At 36.5% G+C, this 14150-nt stretch overlaps 2 protein-coding genes across 2 annotated transcripts; one reads left to right on the top strand and one right to left on the bottom strand.

Moving 5' to 3' along the window:
• Positions 1 to 3659, top strand: LOC122089432 (transcription factor IIIA-like). Its single transcript, XM_042659171.1, has 6 exons — positions 1 to 264; positions 443 to 574; positions 1832 to 2117; positions 2338 to 2573; positions 3020 to 3163; positions 3292 to 3659. Exons 1-6 carry the CDS (start codon positions 40 to 42, stop codon positions 3475 to 3477), a joined length of 1209 nt encoding a protein of 402 aa, XP_042515105.1. The 5' UTR covers positions 1 to 39; the 3' UTR covers positions 3478 to 3659.
• A 1625-nt stretch (positions 3660 to 5284) lies between these two features.
• Positions 5285 to 6615, bottom strand: LOC122089433 (non-specific lipid transfer protein GPI-anchored 2-like). Its single transcript, XM_042659172.1, has 3 exons — positions 6121 to 6615; positions 5901 to 5945; positions 5285 to 5611 (listed from the first exon to the last, which is right to left on the bottom strand). Exons 1-3 carry the CDS (start codon positions 6500 to 6502, stop codon positions 5466 to 5468), a joined length of 573 nt encoding a protein of 190 aa, XP_042515106.1. The 5' UTR covers positions 6503 to 6615; the 3' UTR covers positions 5285 to 5465.
• Positions 6616 to 14150: the final 7535 nt, after the last annotated feature.

Consider the following 14150-nt stretch of genomic DNA (forward strand, 5'->3'; position numbering starts at 1 on the left):
ACACATCTTCTTCTTAGGGAAGAGTCTCCAAGCTCTTACATGTGCTTGAGACACTCGATCGGCCGGAAGGGGAGGTTCCTGATCTATACGCAGGGAAGAGAGATCAGTTCAAGTCTTCAAGCAAATCGAAATTTGGTGGTGATGGAAGGAACGGAGAGAGAAGGCCCTATTTTCAGGGATATAAGGCGCTATTACTGCCAGTATTGTGGCATTTGTAGATCCAAGAAGTCGCTCATCACCTCGCATGTTCTTGCCCACCATAAGGTTTGACCTCTTTCCCTTTCTATGTTCTTGAAGCTGAAAGATCATGGAATTTTCGCATTTTTTTATGTTCTAAGTTTCAATTTACTGTTCATTCTTGTTGGTGGAGATGGTATAATCAAGGGGGTTTAATTGGGGTGTTTCATTCCTCTTCTGTACCTGTTTTTCTTCCCCAATTTAGGATGAGATTGAGAAGAGCGACGATGGAAATGAACGAATGGAGGAGCAGAAGTCAAATACTTGTGAAGAATGTGGTGCAAGCTTTAAGAAACCGGCATATTTGAAGCAACATATGCAAAGTCATTCGCTTGAGGTATTTCATGTTCCTTACAATTTTCCTTGCCTTCACCTTCTCCGTTCCTCCTTTTTTTTTTGTTGTGTGTGTGTGTGTGTGTGTGCTGAAGTTTTAGCATCATATTCCTTTCTGAAATTGCTAATAATGACTTGATGATGCGCAGCAGCATTAAAGTGTTGAACTTTTTATTTTGAGTTGCTTATCACTGGGTCTGTTTTCATATTCTTTTCTTTAACCCTTTTTCCTTTGTGGGCATCGATCGTTGGGGCTTGGTACTACCAGATCGTTGATAGGCTGTGTTTACACAATCTCAATGGTGTCAGATTTTTGTTACTTTTTTTTGGGGGGGGGGTTTATATGTTTCCCTATTAAAAACTTTTTTTTCCCACTTGAAGTAAAGGGAAACATTTTTGGTTTTTGTGGGTGGTGGTGGTGTAAATAATGTCCAAAATCCATTTTATTTTCATGGTTGTGGTGCAACTTGTTAAAACTAGGTTTGGTGGTGGCACCGTCTTGTTTGGTGCACATTGTTTACACATGCATTCTGGAAGATTTAATTATCTAATCAAGCATCATACGAGGTTGATTCTAAAAATAAGTTGTATATGACTTGTTCAATTGAAAAAAGTAACCTAAAAACTGTCCAACAAGATATTAGTTATTGGCATAATGGTTCAGATATGGCCATGAGGTTGTAAGTTTTTCAATGAAATTAATTGGCCCGTTGAAAAAGGTTGTATATATCCATTATTGCATGCTTGGTAGAGCAACAGAACTGTTTTGAGTAAAAGTACTTTTGGCAGCATGACCTCTTTTTTATTTGTGCTTTTCTATTTTTTGGAAATTCTGCTGTTTTCCCTAAGCAATTTTGTTGTTCTTGTAGTTGGGTCATTTGTGCTTTTCTATTTTTTGGAAATTCTGTTGCTTTCCCTAGGCAATTTTTTTGTTCTTGTAGTTAGGTCTCTCTTTCTCTCCCTGCCTCTTCTCTTTTGTGTTGCTATGTTTTCTAATGATTAAGATTATTGTGGAAACCAGTGGATGTCAGTGTGAAGCATTGGATCCCATTTGAAGAACTCCAAAATGCGAGAGGCTTTGTGCACTTAATCTTGAATGGACCAGTACCAGGTGGGGGACCTCCTGAGAAGCTCCATCAAGCAAGCCTCAGTCACGCACTGTCTCAGTCGTAAGGATTTAAGATTTGTTATTTTTTAGTTTTATTATGACCAGATCATCAAAATCTATTATAGAGCTTGATCTTGTGCACGTGTTCTGCAGAGGCCGTTTACTTGCCCAGTTGGTGACTGCCAGTTAAGCTACAGGAGAAAAGATCACTTGACCCGTCACCTGTTCCAGCACCAAGGGAAGCTTTTTAATTGTCCCGTAGAGAACTGCACTCGTAGATTTGCATTTCAGGGTAATATGAAGCGCCATGTGAACGAGATTCATGAAGAACAAGTGTCTTCCTCTTGCAACTCTGGGGGTCAAAAGCAGCATGTTTGCAAGGAGTGTGGAAAGGTGTTTGAATTTGCATCAAAGTTGAGGAAGCATGAGGATTCTCATGGTAAAATTATGTTACTGATCAACCTCCCCTATCCCCTCCCCTCTCTTGATATTAGACTGATCCCATCTGTTACAAGGATATTAAGTGTATCAAGAGCTCCCTGTGGAGATCAGTTTCCATTGCTTCATTTTCTGTTACCAATTGTGAGAATAGGTTATCTTGTATTAGCTTGTTGCAACTCTTGCAATGTTAATTATGCTGATGATCTTTATCATTACAGTCAAACTAGATACTGTGGAAGTGGTTTGTGGGGAGCCAGGCTGTATGAAACACTTCACCAATGATGAATGCCTTAAAGCCCATATCCAGTCATGCCACCAACATGTTACCTGTGAGGTTTGTGGACAAAAGCATCTGAAGAAAAATATCAAGCGGCATATGCGGATGCATGAAGCTGGAGTTTCATCTAGTGATATCAAATGCAGTTTCAGCAGTTGTCAACGCACATTCACAACTGTAAGACTATCTTGTTTTCTTTTCAACATTACGTTTTTGTTCCCTGTTTTCAGTCTGTTAAACCTTCCAGAAGAAACTCAGTTTTTAACATCTATTTCTTAGTTGATCTGCCTGTGGTGGTTATCTTATTCTAGATCAAAGTTATTTTTGGTAATTCCTCCTTGCTCCACACACCCACCCCCTCCCCCCCACCCCCCCACCCAAAAAAAAAAAATCCCCACAAAAAGGACCAAAATAGTGGAAATGAATTAAGAACCTTGATACTTCCTTTTTTTTTTACTCTAATATTGAAATAACAGTATTAGTATAAAAATAATCCCATGTTTTCCCTAGTAGCATTGCCTTTAGAGGGAACCAGAGTACCAATCAGATTTTCTTCTTTTAGACATTTTCAGTTGTTTATGGAATCGACATAACAGTATTTAATTATTTGCTGTTACTTGCAGAAATCAAATCTTAAACAACACATAAAGGCATCACACCTTGAGGTCAGACCATTTCCCTGCCGAATTCATGGATGCGACATGGAGTTCCCATATAAACATGTTAGGGATAATCATGAGAAATCTGGAATTCATACTTATGTTCATGTAAGTCTCTAGATGTGAACCTTCAACTGTGTTGCATGCTGTGTTTTGAGGTTGAATTTGGTTTCTTACTTGTTGAACATGTTGCAAAAATTAGGCTGATCACCTTGATTTTCTTGATTTATGTCTAGGGGGATTTTGTGGAGTCTGATGAACTATTCCGATCACGGCCAAGAGGTGGGCGTAAAAGGGCATGCCCTAGTGTGGAGACTTTGCTACGGAAGAGGGTAACCCCACCTAGTGAGTTTGATTCTGCTTCGATCCAGGGAGCAGAATATATTGCATGGTTACTTTCTGGTGGAGATGAACAACAGTGAGATATACACATTTTTTGGTGGTGTGGTATTAGTAATAGCTGTAGCAAAGATCATAAGAGAAACAACTGTTTTCCCTTTTTATTCAGAATATCTATACATTGGATGTATATAGGTCTAAATGCATTGTAAATTGTAATCAACATAATTGAACTCCTTGCAGTATGGTCTTCTGCCATTTCTAATGGTTGTCATGAATCTGCCAATGTTGTTTAGGGTAGGAAATTGTATGATGTGAATGGCTAGCAATTCGAGCAATCTTCTGCACTATCATTTGCAGTTCTAGTTGAAACTAATTGGGGATGGTTGTATCCTCAAGAAACTGATGATCGGATGGTATCTGATCAGCAGATCGAGTCATTAAGTCTGTACAAGGCTCTGTGGGCAGGGGAGCTTTGCCAGTGTAATTCTATAACTACATTTACCTAATTTGAAAACATTGGTAGGGTCTTATTTCTCTGTTGAGTTACATTTAACAGAGTAAGTCAAATTGTATCAACTTGCTAATTTTGTGGAGGATGCTTTTATAGGTTTATCGACTTCTAGTGATTAAAAACCAGGAATTGGAATCCAGATTGGTACTGGGCTGTCTACGGTATGGATCTGCCAAAACTATGTTCTCCAATTTTCTCATCTGAGGGGTGAGAAATTTTTAATAATGATATAAACGAAATGGAGATTGTTTTCTGTCCTGGAGCGTACGTTACGCCCTGGCAGGAAAATCAAAGCTCTCGGACAGAACAATGTCTTATAAAAAAAAATAAAAAAATAAATAAGAGGAAGAAGCTGACGGGCTGCATGGAGTATGTTAGCACCTCTGTAAGTCTCTCTCTCCTCCCCCTCTTATATAAAATGATATATTTTTCCACAATTATGAGAGGAGAGAGACAGGTACAGGGACTCATATATATATATATATATATATATATATATATTTTAACTTCCAAACACAATCCCAGTGTCACAGTGTACATAACCACACTAGGAACTAAGGATCTCTTTGGAATATATGTTATGATCCTATATCAGTTTATAAAGGTTGATCCTACATTGATTTTTTTATGGGAATTGATGTGGATTGATATGATCTTAGGTTCTCTCATTTTGTAAATCGATTTATGAGGTTGAGTTCTTCTAGAACAGAGGTTTCAGGCTAGAGGTATTTCTTCTCAAAAGATATAGATTCGGGTATGTTTTTCACTCTCGTTCAAGAAGAGGGAATTAAAGGTAATTTAAGAATTTTAAATCATCTGCAATGAAAGAGAGGTATGACTTTGTGAGTTTGCTTTTATAAGAGAATAATAAATGAAGTTTTAAGTTGGAAAATTCTGAGTAAAGGCACGGAAGTTTCATTTCGGGTTTTTCTAACAAACCACATAAATGGATCCACCCAATCTGTGGTCCCATTCTCCCACAATGTGACAACTGGCAAATTCAATATTGACCCCATTAAAGGCATTGACGCATAAGTAAATTAGACAACACTGGTTGTTAGGAGTATGAGCATACATGCTTAGCATTGAATTCAAACACTTGATGGCATGTGATGTGTGGCAACGAAATTCCAATTCCACCCGCCACCTTATTAGATGCCATGCTTCCATTTAATACCTAAACTATCCACCGCTTGTGCTTTGAATTCACACCTCTCTCTCTCTCTCTCTCTCTCTCTCTCTCTCTCTCTCTCTCTCTCATGTACAGCTATTGAGTGTTGAGGTTTCATGTTCCCATTTTCCATTTGAGAACAGGAAACCATACGGAAAAAAAGATAAAAGAAACAGAAGATGAGCATAACCAAAGCAAACAGAGATCAAGGGGCAAATACAAACTATTTCAATGAAATGAATTACAAGGATATAAATAATGCCAAATTAAGGTTACAATAAGTAATTTTTCCAGTGAATATGTCTTCTGGTCATTACAATTGTAATGAAGATAAATGATCTAACTTTTAATTCCTTAAGAAACACAAGTATGCTGAAAGTTCCTCATCAGAAAAAAAATTGAAGAGCCAAACTTGATAGACCAGTGAGGAAGAGAAGATCAAATCCTGTCATACTGCTTGAAGCACCATTCTTTGTTGTTGATGGAGAAACTATTGGTGCCTCTATAATTCTTTCTGCTGGGGGTGATGCACCTACAGTTTTCAACCATTATTCGAAAATCAATAAATAATAAAAAAATTGAGACAAAATAAGTTTTGAGATTAAATTGAGAAAGAATTAGGTTCCAATCTAAATTCTCAAAAGAGAGAGTTAAACTAAACTGCATCTCCTTCACCAGTCATGAAGCAGGAAAAGCATCCAAAGATCTATCACAGTAAATTTGTTGATCCCAAGCAAAACCCAGTTTCCAAAACATGGAGGGGCCCTCATCATATTTAAAATAACCCAAGAAGAATATGAAAGATAACTATAAATAAATACCTGGTGCTTCACTTGCTACTGGAGCTCCAATTGGGATCCCTATCTCTGCATCAAAAAAATTAATAAAAAATGATTAACAAAAAATGGATTTTTACCAATCCAAACCCATCCTCACCCTTTTTTTTCCCAGACCCACAACAAAGCAAAGGTCCAGATCAAATGGGTAAGTACCAAAATCAACACTAGCCCTTGTAGAAAAGCAAAGTTTTGACATACTAACCTGCACACAAGCTTAGTGAAGGTGTGGTGATCTTACAAACCTTAGGAAGCCCTAAGGCCTTGTTCCTATCTAGTGTGAATCCATAGCTTGAAGTGTTACCAAAAAGCTGGCAAAGGCAGGCCGGATTGCTATCCACTAACCCTGCTAATTCAGGGCAGCAAGCTTTGTCTGGTGTTTTCAATTTGCTTCCGGTCTCCACATAAGTCAAACAATGCGACATGGTAAGCAGAGCTGTCATGCAGTCGCCGGACGGTGCCGCCGCAGTGGGGGCTCCAGCTGGTGACATCGATGGAGCTTGAGCTGATGCGATGGGAAATGAAACAAGGAAGGCGACGAAGAGGGCTATGGTTAGGCCGGAGGATGTGATTTTGGTGATCGCCATTGCTCTTCTCCTTACTCCTTTCTTGGGTTCCTTTGGTTTCGTCTTTCCAAAGCTTTAGAAAGGGTTAGGGAGGTGAGGAGAAGTGAGGAGGTGAGACAATTTAAGCAATGAAGGTCTAGACAATAAAGGCAGAGAAGGGTTTTGGGTAATAATGGGACGAACTCACCAACTAACTATAATTAATGAGCCACAAGGATGGAGGTGGCTTTAACTTATTTAAGGGTTTATTTAAGGGTGTCAACCGGTATGATTTTGGTATTTCGATACGATTTTAGTGAAGACAAAGGGTAGAGAGTAGAAAGTAGATATCGAAACCGTACATTGAACACTTAAATTTTCAATAACAATATGGCACTACCTCGTCAGATTTTATAAAGTTTCTACAACAATAACAATAACAAACTCAATTTTATCTCAATGTTTTGGTAAAAGTTGATAATTTGATATTCAGTTAAAAATAAGAAAATCAGAACAATCCAATACATATGATACCATACCAAATCGAGAAATATAGTATTATTTTTGGTACATATTAGGTATGGTCTTAATTAATCGGTTTTCAATATCAGTATTCGATATTGGTATCAAATTGACACTTTAATGGCATTGCATTGTATGATCGGATCAGTTTGGATTTGATCTGGATAAACCCTAATTTCAAAAAAAATTGTGGTTAACTGAAAGATTACAAAACCCAGATTCAGGATTGGTCTGAAAGACTTCAATTTTGATTGAATTGTGGAATTAGATATTTATATCAAATTAGTTGTATTGGTGGGATGGTTCTTATTAAGGGTAATTTTTTTTTGTATTATTATTATTGAATTCAAGGCAAAATCGTTGAATATAGATAATAAATATCGGAATCAAGATCTGCATCAACATTGATCGAAACTCAAAATCAATAATAACAATAACCATGATTGGATTAAATTGGAATCGATCAAGATCAGTGAAGAATGGTAATAAGCCCTAACCCTAGTTTCTAGATCGGCCTTGACCAATTATGATCCAAATTTAGTCAATCCGATCCCAATATTTAAAATAGTGGATTAATGTCTTGGTAATGAGTTGGGTTTGGTTAAAATTTGCTCGAGAATAGTTCTTTAGGTTTTGGACAGTGGGTTGTGATTCTAGAAGTGGATATTTGGTCATTACTTGTTTTGTGTGGATTTAAGGATATTGATTCTTATTAAATGAGTTTCAAAGGCTATCACACATTTGGGTAAGTTTCTTATTTCTCACAAGTTTAGATTCTATGAAGAGTATAAAATCTAGTTTTCTTGGGTCCCTAATATAATCAAGGATTGTGGACCATAATTTGACAACTTAGTCTCACCAAAGACTTTAATTCCAATTTAGTTTTAAATAAAATTAAACACTACAAGGACTTAATATAATGACCATCACTATCGTCCTAATACAGTCACAATGTGACACGCATTTAATGAAAACGGAAGGGAAAACAAGTCCCCCTGCCGTTATCTTCCAACGCTATAGAGTCCTTTGTTTGTCCTCGGTAAACATGTGAAAAAATTGTTATTTATTTTTTTATAAATCAAATCCCAAAAGACCAATAAGTATTTATTTATCATTTTTTTTTTAATTAACACATCATATCAATCGCCCTCCTCCTTTCTTTCTCACTTTTCCGGCTCTAAAACTAGAATCGGGTCGATGAGTGTCAATTGGAAAGGAATGGTATCGGCCTCAATCAATCCTCCGATCGTGACTTTTCTGGTGCCATTACGCATGTATGGTCCAATGCTAAAATCATAATAAAAACTGATTAAAAAGAAAAAAAGGGAAGTCTATCAAATACAATCCAATCCAGGTCAATCCAGATTGATATCATAATGGTATCAGTTTTTCCGGATCACATGACCATTCCCCAGTTTTAGACCTTGCTTCTCCCAACGTTTTCTTTCATATCATGACTTTAGCCTTGAGCCCTAAGGTATTGGGGTTGGACTGTTTGATACAGGCGAACAGCATCAACACAAGTATGGACAAAGAGTCAAACGATAAGAAAACCCAATTTTTTTTTACGAAATCAAAAATAAAACTGTTCAATATGAGCTGATCCATGCCGATTCATCTTGATATTAGATCAATTTCCAAGATAACTGATACCCATTATGATGCCATGCACTAAACCACTCTTTCAAGTAATATTCATTACCCGGGTTGGATTGCTGATTCAATGGGACATCTAAATTCTGCAAAAATATTCATAAATCATTAATATGAATACAACTTTGATGGCTTCTCTAAATTGCAATTAAAGCAGAATAAGATGGGAACCAAAAGATGTAAGGGGATGCCCAAATTGCATTGTATCACTAGAAGATAGCTGGCATGACAACGAATTCGGTTGACTTATTGCTTCAATAGATGTTGTTTTGTTGCTTTCAAATGGAGTCTATTTTTTTCTATGATCAAATAATAATGATTTATTTATTTATTTATTTTTTCAGTAAATGCAATAAAACTTAAAAAAAATTCATGTTATAGTACAGATACCTTGTTTGCCTTTTTTATTTCCTTTTCTTCTCCACAATGCTTTTCATCTTTTCATCCTACCACCTGGTCCACCATCATCTTTTTCTTGAATTCCAGTTGCTTGTTGGGACATTGGCTCACCCTGAACTAAGACACTTGTTTTATGATTTGGTCTTGCTTCTTCTTTCAAAATTTCACCCACCTTTTCATGCTCCTCTCTCTCAAATATTTTGTCATGAATAAGGTTGCCTTTTCTCTAAGTGAAGCCTTTCTGGTAAGGCTAACACTTTGCTGACACAAATTACTGTAACAAGACCTTGTGACTGCCTTATCATCATCATCTTTAGCAACACATATACCATAGGTGCTTACAATTCCAACCTTTGCAAATTTTGTCCATCTCTTCAGTATGTATTGCTGTGGAAGCAAACGAATCTTCTTCTAATTATGGACTTTGATCACATGTCTACATTGAATGCCCATGAACTTAAACTTTTTACAGCTACATACAACTGTATTATTGGAGGAGTCAAATGTGACCAATCTTTCACCACTTTTCCTTTCTTTGGTGACTTTTTATATGCAAGTTGATCCTTCCTCCTCAAAAATATCACAATCACAAGTAAATTCACCTTTTATACACTTCTTCAAACATGGCATACATGGTCGATGTATATTCCTTGTCTATGATAGTTGACGCAAACAAATGGTGTAAATAATCGACCATACTTATATGTCTTGTATGTTGCATCAAAGCAAACGATGTCACCGAAGAAAGAATAATCTTCAACTGACCTTGCATCCACCGAAAAAAAATCATCATTTTACCTTCTTTGTCAACTTGCACACTATAAAAGAACATCTGATCTTCTAAATGCTTGTTTTCAAAATACTTCAATGCTGTTTAAATATCCCCATTTTTAAGTTCCCTTGCACAATGGTGACGCAATTTATTTTTGTAGTCCAATATTGTAAATCTATGATTTTCTTGCCCTCCAGCTTCCTCACATACAAAATCGTATCATTCTGTAGGTGAGATCCCCGAATTATCCAATATGGTAATTTTAATAGCTTGTGCATGATCTATAACCCTTTGTGACCTAAGTAAAAATGATTTTTCTTTTAGCATAAGAGGATGATTATGCTCATATTCAATTTCAGTAATCATCCATACCCCAGTTCTTGTATTTGGATGACTTATCCTTAACATGGATTTGCTTATTCACTCTTGGAAACCTTCTTTTTTTGAGCATTGAAATGTTCTTTTTCTGACAATATTTTTTCTAGTTTTTTCTAATTGCCCTTTCCGAATGCTAAAACCAGTTTTTCGCACATATGAATTATAAAAACATATGCTTCTTCATCCGAATCAAACTCCATGTTGATGAATGGAATCTCATATTCTGAATTTTTAGCTTCCCTGAAACAAGTACATCATTAACATCCCCCATCCAGTCTCTCCCTTTTCCAAAATTTTCACTGCTTTCTTTGATGTTTATTTCCTATTCATGATTCACATCTGAGCTACTTTCACTACTAGTTTCCATAGCTTCTATAGAACAACCCAGAACTATCATATGTCAATGTGAAGCATGTCAAATACTTATATTAGAATGGAAGAAATTAACAGAACTTTAATTTAAAAAAAAAAAAAAAGTTTCATAACATTATATGTATCTCAGATCTTTGTATAAATCATTCAATCAAATTATATATTATATACATTCAATATGTATAAAACGAAATACCCATATGTTTTTAGGAGAGTGGGGTAGGCTGAGTTGGTTGATGGTCCCCATGTGTAAGTGAATTTTTATTGGGAAAATTACATGATTACCCATTTTTGAGTTTCCCTTTACAAAATTACCCACAAAAAGTTTTGGTTAACAAAAATACCCAAAATTAGGTTTGGGTTTACAAAACTACCCACCTAACGTTTCAGTTAACAAAAATACCCAAAATCCCATTTGAGTTTACAAAACTACCCAAAAATAGTGATTCTTCATCTTCCACATATAATCATGTATTTTTTTATTACTAAAACTTTGAGTGGGTAGTTTTGTAAACCCAAACTCAATTTTGGGTATTTTTGTTAACTTAAACTTTAAGTGGGTAATTTTGTAAAGAGAAACCTAATTTTGAGTATTTTTGTTAACTGAAACTTTTGGTGGATAATTTTGTAGAGGTAAATCTAAAAGTGGGTAATCATGTAATTTTTCCAATTTTTTTATTTGGGGTTGGGGTTGGGTATTGTGATTCAACTATTCTCTCCTTTTGGTTTTGGTTTTGGTTTGTGTCATTGTTAATGCAATAAACCATTTTTCACCTGAAAAATTGCAATAGTCCTTTTTGATTAAAAGAGAACAGTGCTATAATAAAGTTATAAAAAAATTGGGGAGAAAATGGAAGGGCAAGGGCAGTGCAAGACTAGAGACCCGGTGTTGGTGTTCGTGGCTGAGTCCAAGGCAACTACTATTTAACGGTGAAATGCAGATCACAATAGCACTTAACCGCAGTTATTTCTAAAGCGGATAAACCTTGAATAGTAGCTAAATAGTAGCTGAGAGTAAGAGGGAAAGAAGAAGAGGCAGGAAGGGTTGGTGTGACATTGATGTGATTACTTTATCAGAAATACAAAAAGTGAAATTTCATGATTTATTGAAGGGAGAGGGATAGGTATGCTAGCACAGTACCTAGGAATTAGGTATGCTAGTGAATAGTGGCCGTCAGATGAAAGATAAAAGATCTCATCCGTTTGTAATTTTTGTCGTACAAAACTTACTCAATACTGTCGCTCCACGATCTTCCTTCCTCTTTTCCTCACCAGCTCCGACTCCGGCAGTGCATGGCGAGGTCTTACAGAACTTCTTTGGTGAGTTTACGCAGGAGAAAAACTTGACCTTGGGCGTCACCTTGATCCGCCACAACCACCTCCGACCACCACCTTGGTTTTGGTCCTGTCCAACTCCGTCTTCGGAAGCAAAGGTTGAGACGGCGGGAACAATGAGATCGATGTTCAATAGCGAGCTCCACTACATGGATCTTCCGACAGCAGGAACGATGAGACCCATTGGATCGAGAGGGATAGGTACAGGGCTTCGATGCCGAGAATTTTTGGGGGAAAAATAAGAAGCGAAGAGAGAATACCATCGACTTATTTGGTTGTTCGATTTCCTCTGCTCCGGCTGTGATTGTTGCGGTTGCTGTTGTATGAACCGGTGATGCGAGAAACAGGAGAGAAGCTTTCCATTTCTAACATATTGAGATTTTTTAATGCATTTAAAAAATCGAAAAAAATGGAATTTTAGCTACTGATTTCTGTCAAGAAATAAAGTTTTTAGTTAAGAAGTTTTGATTGTTTGTGGGCTTTTTTGCATGATCTTGTCCTTGATTAGAAAAAAATCACCATTTTTTTCCCTCCGTAAATGGGTTTTGACCTCTTAAGTTTATTCTTCTTAGATTTTTACTTCACCCAGGTACTTTTTCTTCTCTTCTGTAACAAATTTGTTCAGATTTCTATTGTAAAAGTCATTGGTTATGCTCGAATCTTATGTTGCTAAAGAGAATGAGAACTGAGCTCAACCTGGTCGGGGGAGAGAGGGAGTAATAGAAAAAACCAAAAAAAAAAAAAGAGAGTGCAGCGCTGCCGGAGTCGGAGCTGGTGAGGAAAAGGGGAAGGAAGACCGTGGAGCGGCATTTCTTTGACCTCGGTAGCGACAGCGGCTGCGGTCCATCAACAGCGGCGGTGCCAACTACTTTGCTTTCTCCGGCTGGATCCTGTGAATGAATGATTTTTTCCTGCGAGGAGAGAGAGAGAGAGAGAGAGAGAGAGAGAGAGAGAGAGAGAGAGAGAGTAAAGGTGTTGCAACTGTGCGTTGAAAATTTGTTAACTTCTCTCCATCCAACGGTTCAATTCATGTTGATCAAATCCTACAGTCAAAATGCCGCTAGCATTCCTAACTCTTAGGTACTACGCTAGCATACCTGTTAATCCTGCTAATAAAGTTGTAAACAGTTACAACTCTGTTTAATATTATTAATATTTAAATAAATAAATAATAAAAATCCCAATATAAGCGGACTCCTCCTTTCATTCCGCTTAAAAATCTCGATCCTCTCTTTCTCTCTCTCCTTGCTTCTTCTTCAAGGTTGTTCCTTCTTTCTTCTTCCTTTTTCACCGCTCTCCAGTCTAGTTGAAGTTTTGTTTACCAATTTCAGTGAAGATTTGCATCCATGGTAAATTCTCATAGGTTAATAATATCTACTCAATGACTAATAATAAAATCCTAGATATTCAACAACTTTGTTTATTTTATAAATTCAAATTTGTCTTTTACCATACATGCAAACTTTACTGTCCAAATCCCTTCTCTGATGATATGTGTAGCCAAGTCTCTCATATGCTCAGTGCTTGAAAATAGTTATGTTGATTTTTTTCTTATCTAATCCTATTTTGAGAGAAAGAGAGAGAGATGGTGATGATGGGGGCTGTAAAAAGAAGGAACAACGTTGAAGAAAAAGCAAGGAGAGAGAGAGAGAGAGAGAGAATTGAGATTTCCCAACAAAATCGAAGGAGGAGTCCACTTATATTGGATTTTTATTTTTTATTTATTTATTTATATAAAAAAATATTAGACAAGTTAAGTAACCACGTCCGTCATCTTTCCACCCTAAAAACTAGGAATCAGTTATAATATAAAAAACTAATAGATGATTTAGATTAATCTTAACTTAAATGGAGAAAGTGAAAATAAGATTACAATACGTACGTCCTGCTACCACTCGCCCATAAAAAAAAATATATATTTGAGTTTGACTTTTCAATTGTTCAACTAACATTTTAATCAGATTATCGAGAAGAAACAATAAAAGATAAAAATTGACGACCAAAAGACTCTTCAACGTTGGAAGATAAAGACATGGGCAGTTGTTTTCCCCTATGTTTTCCTTGAATATGTATCGCATTGTGATTGTATTAGGACGGTATTGAAGACTCTCTCTCTCTCTCTCTCTCTCTCTCTCTCTCTCTTATATGCAGCCATAGAGAGTTGAGGTTTCATGTTCCCATTTGCCATTTGAGAACAAGAAACCATAAGATAAAAAAGATAAAGAAACAGAAAATGAGCATAACCAAAGCAAACAGAGA

Source organism: Macadamia integrifolia, chromosome 9 (assembly GCF_013358625.1).
Source record: "Macadamia integrifolia cultivar HAES 741 chromosome 9, SCU_Mint_v3, whole genome shotgun sequence".
NCBI lineage: Eukaryota > Viridiplantae > Streptophyta > Magnoliopsida > Proteales > Proteaceae > Macadamia > Macadamia integrifolia.

Excerpts from the sequence above, each read along its gene's own strand:
- LOC122089433 (XM_042659172.1), bottom strand. The coding sequence starts at position 6,502 with ATGGCGATCACCAAAATCACATCCTCCGGCCTAACCATAGCCCTCTTC. Across the intron at positions 5,946-6,120 it reads TTCACTAAGCTTGTGTGCAG|AGATAGGGATCCCAATTGGA; the intron begins GTTAGTATGTCA and ends TTTTTGATGCAG. Across the intron at positions 5,612-5,900 it reads AGTAGCAAGTGAAGCACCAG|GTGCATCACCCCCAGCAGAA; the intron begins GTATTTATTTAT and ends TGAAAACTGTAG.
- LOC122089432 (XM_042659171.1), top strand. The coding sequence starts at position 40 with ATGTGCTTGAGACACTCGATCGGCCGGAAGGGGAGGTTCCTGATCTAT. Across the intron at positions 2,118-2,337 it reads GAAGCATGAGGATTCTCATG|TCAAACTAGATACTGTGGAA; the intron begins GTAAAATTATGT and ends TTATCATTACAG. Across the intron at positions 2,574-3,019 it reads GTCAACGCACATTCACAACT|AAATCAAATCTTAAACAACA; the intron begins GTAAGACTATCT and ends TGTTACTTGCAG.